The 5,805-nt window shown below is 58.6% G+C and overlaps 1 protein-coding gene across 2 annotated transcripts in view; it reads left to right on the top strand.

Annotated features, from left to right (window-relative positions):
* The first annotated feature begins 151 nt into the window (after positions 1–151).
* Positions 152–5,805, top strand: part of Pdgfa (platelet-derived growth factor alpha polypeptide) — a 33,655-nt gene continuing 28,001 nt past the window's right edge. The window contains exons 1-2 of one of the 2 annotated variants that reach the window (XM_013023459.1): positions 152–696; positions 2,194–2,290. In XM_013023459.1, the coding sequence (XP_012878913.1) occupies positions 634–696; positions 2,194–2,290 (160 nt within the window). In that variant the 5' untranslated portion in view covers positions 152–633. The remainder of the gene's footprint in view (positions 697–2,193; positions 2,291–5,805) is intronic. The other variant, XM_013023458.1, reaches the window with a different exon arrangement.

Raw genomic sequence — 5,805 nt, 5'->3', positions numbered from 1 at the left:
GGAGGGGCGCACGCAGGCCGCCGGGCCTCCGGCGTGCTGGGCCGCACTGGTGCCCGATCGGGCATCGGCGACTAGAGGAGGCCGGAGACGATCGCTGGCCGGCGGCGATAGGCGTGTAGGGTTGTCCGCAGCCCTCCGCAGGGAGAACAAACGGCGAGTTGGCAGCCAGGGCTCGGCTGGGTGTCCAGACAGGTGATCGTTGGTGCAGCAGCGGCTCCAGACTCGCTCCGGGGTCCCTCCCGGGACTGATGCCCACAAATATGCGGAATTACCGGCCGGGTCGCTCCTAAAGCCAGCTCCGGGGAGCGAGCGCGGCCGCGGCCAGCACGGGGAACGCACCAAGGAAGCCCAGCCCCCGCCCTCCGCCCCTTCCGTCCCCACCCCCTACCCGGCGGCCCAGGAGGCTCCCGGCGCGGCGGGCGCGCACTCCCTGTTCCTCCCCGCCGTCGTCGCCTGCGCTGCACTCTCTGCTCGCGCCGGGCGCGCTCCGCCGGCTCCCGGCTCTCCGCGCCACCCTCCTCCGGGCCGCGTTCCCTGAGGGATGGTACTGAATTTCGCCGCCACAGGAGCCCGGCTGGAGCGCCCGCCCCGCGGCCTCGCCTCCCTGCCGAGCCGCCAGCGCCTCGGGACGCGATGAGGACCTGGGCTTGCCTGCTGCTCCTCGGCTGCGGATACCTCGCCCATGCCCTGGCCGAGGTGGGTGCCACCCCCGCGCCCCGTCGTCCCCTCTGATGACCCCCCTCCCCAACCCGCCCTCCCCTCCCCCGGCGCACGCCCCCCTCGGCCGCCCGCGGGGCCGGGGCGCTCCGGGCTCTGCGGAGAGCATTTTGATTTTGCTTAGAGGGGCTGATTTTTTTTTCAAAAACATTTCCCGACTGGGTTCTATTTTCTGCCATGCCCAAGTGTTGTCTGGTGAGTTTCCAGCGTGTTGCGTCTCTCTGCCTTGGAGGGACGGGGAACGGCGAGGTGGACGAGAGGGGAGAAAGTTCGGGGGGCGCGGGCGCGTCTCCAGAGCGGTGGCTTGGGGGGGGCGCAGCGGGTTCTGCAGTAACGGGGTGCGGGGAAAGGGGGTGTGTATGTGTGTGAAAGACGGTGCCAGGCGTAGGTGGGGAATACGGCGGCTCGTGAACAGGTAGAGGCGCCTGCGGTGGGCGCTTTGAGGGTGGGCAGCGGAGAAGCACAGTCCCGGGTTCTCCGTCTCCAAGCTCAGCTGGGCGCCGGGCCCGAGCAAGTCCCGCCCGCCCCGGGGCCTGCTTACAGGTGGCTGAGCTAGGCAGCGGAGGCCCGGCCAGGCGCCCGCGCCCTCCCACCGCTGGGGTACCCTCCCCTCCCCACGTATCCCACGAGTCCCCGGGAGCTTTGCTGTGATGAATGAGTTTCCCCAGCCCCTGTCGTGGGAACTTAGTGCTTGAGCCACCGCCCCCTCCCATCCGCCCCCCCAGCGACCCCGGACTCCCTGTAAAAAGATCAGGAGGGAGAATGGGGCGGGGGGGGGCGAAGGGGGGGAGAGGGAGGCCGGGTGGTGGGAGTGGTCCGGGCCGGGCTGGGTAAAAGCCTCGAGGTGTGTATTTAACCCTTGCTTTCCCGGTAGCCTCTTCTAGCCCCTGGCTGGTTTGGGGAGTCCTTGTCGGCGCTAGGGCCGCGTCTGGGCCGGAGCCGGGTGGGGCGAGCTCGGGCGCGCGCGTGCGTGCGTGTGTTGGCGAGGGGGAGACCCTCTGTCTCGGCCCCAGGATTCTGGGGCGTGAAATTTAAGCCTCCTGGCTAGATTTAAAGTGTTGGAGCTGCCGTGACTATTCGTCGTCGATCCGTGACGCATTTCGACCCCGTTCTTTCTGGATGTCGATTTGACTATTAAACCAGAAACTCCGAGGCTCCCTCGGCTGCCCCCTCCCCCGCCATACCTCCAGTAACTGATCCCCTGGGGAGGGCTGGGGTGGTTTTATTTTGGTGGCTGTTTTGATTGTCTCAACATGAAGAGGAGGTGGTTGGGGGGCTTGTTTTTGCAAAGGTCAGGTTGGGATGGGGTTGGAGGACTTGGGAGTCCCACCCACCCAGCCCCACCCCAGCCTCCCTCTCCTGGGCCCAGAGGGAATCTGCAGGGGTCGGGCGGGGCCGCGCGCGGCTCGCGTGGATCTCTCAGGCCGGGACCGTGGCCCTGGGCTGGCGCTGGCTGACCGTGTGATCTGCTTGCAGGAAGCGGAGATCCCCCGTGAGCTGATCGAGCGGCTGGCTCGCAGTCAGATCCACAGCATCCGGGACCTGCAGCGACTCCTGGAGATAGACTCCGTAGGTAAATCGCGCCCCTGCCCTTGGCGCGGGGAGGGCGCGGGTGGCGTGCGGAGAGGGCTGCGCAGAGAGCCGGCCCCCGCACTCGGCCAGGCCGGGCGCCGCGCGCAGGAGCGCACCGAAAGGTCAGAATCCACTCCTCGGCCATAAACGCCCAGGCGCATGAGTCAGGCGTTTCTCCTCCAGTCGCCACTTTCTCTCCCAGCGGTGGCCCGAGGGCTGCGTGCTTGCTCCAGGATTTAACCAAAACTGCCGCGTGTGTCACCCAAAGTTCACAGAGGGCGCCGGCGCTCCGGCCAGGTGTGCGAGCCAACGCGTGCCCGGGGAAACCAGGAGCGGCCCGATCCAGAAGGATGATGGGTGGGCGTGCAGCCCTGAGCCCCGGGTGACAGGCAGTCCTTCGCGGGACGAGGTCCCCCAGGGTGCGCGCGGGCCGTCTGCGGCTGGTCAGCGCCCCTTTGTGAGCCCTGTGAGCTGCGGGTTGGGCTCCAGTGGCTGCAGGCAGCCGGTAGATTGCTTTTGTTGTTGTTTTTCTCTCCCCTCTTTTCAAGTCTCAGTGAAAAGGCGCTTCCTTAGACGCACGTGCTCTGGGCTATTTTGGGGGGCTCACCCTCAGGGCCTGGAGCCAAGCCACTTTAGAAAATAGCTTACTTGTAAACGCAGAGTTTGAAAGGGTCTGGCTGGTTTAAAGGCATGGACTAAACCTAGACCCGCTATTGAGATACGGGGTGGTGGGGATGGTGGAGAGGGGGTGTTGGAGGTGTGTGTGTGTGTGTGTGTGTGTGTGTGTGTGTTGTGTAGGACAAGGACTTCTCCTTTGTGTTACCCTTTTCCAAAATTAACACTTGGCTGGAAGCTCCAGGACTTTGCTGAACTTTTCAGTGTCTTCAGGAGACCCTGGAGAAAACTTAGCTGAACAGAGCCTGAGATGAGCTTGTCTGAAAAAGGAACGAAAGGCAGCCAGAGTGAAGAATTTTAAAGCTAATTACCCCCCCCCTTTCTATTCAGCAAGGGGGGTGGGGTGGGTGGGTTAGAGGAATTAAGTAAAATCACATGGTCTAGTCATTTGGAAATTTGTACCTAATTATGGTGGTAGGGAGGCCCAAACTGTTTTCATTCCATGCCAAAACCATTTTCTAAGGAGGCCGCTGGTTTCTCCAGTTTCTTGACCCAGGAAATCCTTTGCCTGATCCTTATCAGGAGTCGGGTAGGATTTCACTTGGAGATCAGAGTTGGGCCAGGAGGATTTTGATCTGGTCCCTTGATCTGCAAGCCTGGAGGAGAGAAGCTGGCCTGGGGGTAGCTGGGCAAACACTCTTTCTCAGTGATTTGAGGGTCCCCAGATGACTTTGAAGATGGTGTACCTCCCTGAGGTGGTCCCCCTGGCTCAGCTTGGCCCCTCCAGAAGTGAGGCCCAGAGTCCTGCTTCTCCAGGCTTTAAATGCCTTGGGGAAATCAGCCATTCACTTTCTGTTCTGACCATTCTTATTCAGGTTGCTGCAGCCCCGCCTCCCCCACCCCCACCCATTAATTCCTTTTACTTTGTCCTTCTGTGCTGTTTTGCTCTTGGTATCCTAGCCTAGGGGCTTCTGGGCTGGGGCCTCTCCTGTAGTGAGTCCAGACAGGACTTACTGCTCACCTACTCCTGGCCAGGCTGGATTCAAATTGCCCAAGTAAGAATGTCTCTTCTTCTGTCCTGAGGGAAGGCAGAGGTGGAACTGACCTGCTTTCCTTCCAAACACCTGCCTGGCAATTTGAAGTATGAATGGGAAACTGAGAGCCAAGTTAGGGGGTTTCTGGTGTCCTCCTTGCTCCCCAGTCTTGACTGGGGACTTCTTTATGGGGACACAAACCTCCATGTAGGTTTCTTTCCTGCTGGACTCCCATCTCTGGTCTGAGGACAGTAGTTGCTGTTGCTGGCTCCTGAGATTTTATTGGGGGTATCCCCCCAATAGAATGTTGACAGTTATGTGCCCTCTTGGCTGTACTTTCTCTTTAGGTCTAGTCAGGGCTGCCTGGCCTGTTACTGTGTCCTTGTGAGAGCTTATGACTGTTTAGGGGACTGGTGAGGAAGGGGGTGGGGGAGAGCTGGTCCAGGGGGAAAACTAGTTTGATTTACCCCACTTGGATTTTCCCAAAGGTGTCTACTCTTAGGTGGGCTCTCAGTGTTTCTCTGTCTAGCCTCAGATGAAGCTTGCCAGAGGAGAGCAGGTTTTTGGGGGTATCCCAGCTCCCTCCATCATCTTCTCATTCTTAGTAGGTGGAGCTTTGTGATTGGCATATAACTTATCCACGGAGCTTGCAGCATCCCATTTTATAGATGGAGATGGGGGGAGGAAGGGACTTGCTCCCAGCCTTGTTGCTGCTTCTGGGCTGTTTGATGGGAGCTTTTGTTCTGGTCCACAGGGAGCACAAAGTGACCTTTCCCATGTGGCCGTTGGATGCAGACATCAGTGTGTCCATGATTCTGCCAGGGACAGTAGTGATGGGTTTGGGGTTCCCCACTGTCTTGTAGGTGTGGTGTGGAACCATGAGCTTTGTTCTCCAGAGTGGGCTGGTCAGGTAGGTGCCCATGGGCCATTGAATAACTGTTACATAAACATCCCAGTCCTGGGCCATTAACACCCAACTAGGACAGGGTTGATGGAGTCACTCTGTCCTCAGAGTTCATGTGGACATCTGTGCAAAATAGAGACCTTGATTAACTGTCCTACACTGTTTCATGGCTTAGCTTTTAAGTTCCTGCTGGAGTGAAGCAGTTCTCAGCTCGTTTCCCACACTACTTCCCAACGAGTGTGGGGTAGTGCTTGGCTGGTGATCGGGGACAGAATGGCTTTGTTTGACCAGGACTTGTGTTGTCAGTCTTGCTGTTCTTGGTTATCAGTGGCACTGATAGACTGTCAGGGTAGTGGTCCTGTCTGCATTAGTTCAGCCTAGAGTCTTGGGTTGGGCTTTGTATGCTGGATGCTGGCCTTGATGGATCCCTTAGCTAGGAGTCTTTGTTTTCCTTTTCTTGTGTTGGTACTGGGGCTTGAATTCAGGGCAAGGGGTGGACTTTTCACTCAAGGCTCGTACTTCCAGCATTGTGCTGGTTAGTTGGAGTCTTGTGGATTTTCTTGCCTGGGCTGGCTTTGAACCAGGATCCTCAGATCTCAGCCTCCTAAGTAGCTAGGATGACAGGCACGAGCCACCAGTATCAGGCTGCTGCTGCTGCTGCTGCTTTTATTTGGTGGTGATGATGGGGTTAGAACTCTGGACCCTGTGCACTACCACTTGAACCATGCTTCTAGTCTGGGTTTTTTTTGGCTGGTTAATTGGAGATGCAGGCTACCCAACTTTTTTTGCTTGCTGGCTTTGAACTATGACCCTCTAAGTCTCAGCTTTCTAAGTGGCTAGGATTATAATCATGGGCCACTGGCGCTCAGCTCTTTGTTGTCTTTTCTGTGGGCCTCAGTTTCCTTGGCCAATAGTATCTATTACTAGTAGTTGTATGAGACTCAATGTGGGTGACACAGAAAA

Source organism: Dipodomys ordii, unplaced genomic scaffold (genome assembly GCF_000151885.1).
Source record: "Dipodomys ordii isolate 6190 unplaced genomic scaffold, Dord_2.0 Scaffold68, whole genome shotgun sequence".
Lineage (NCBI taxonomy): Eukaryota > Metazoa > Chordata > Mammalia > Rodentia > Heteromyidae > Dipodomys > Dipodomys ordii.
Note: the sequence above shows the minus strand (reverse complement) of the source record. Positions and strands in the feature narration are given on the sequence as shown.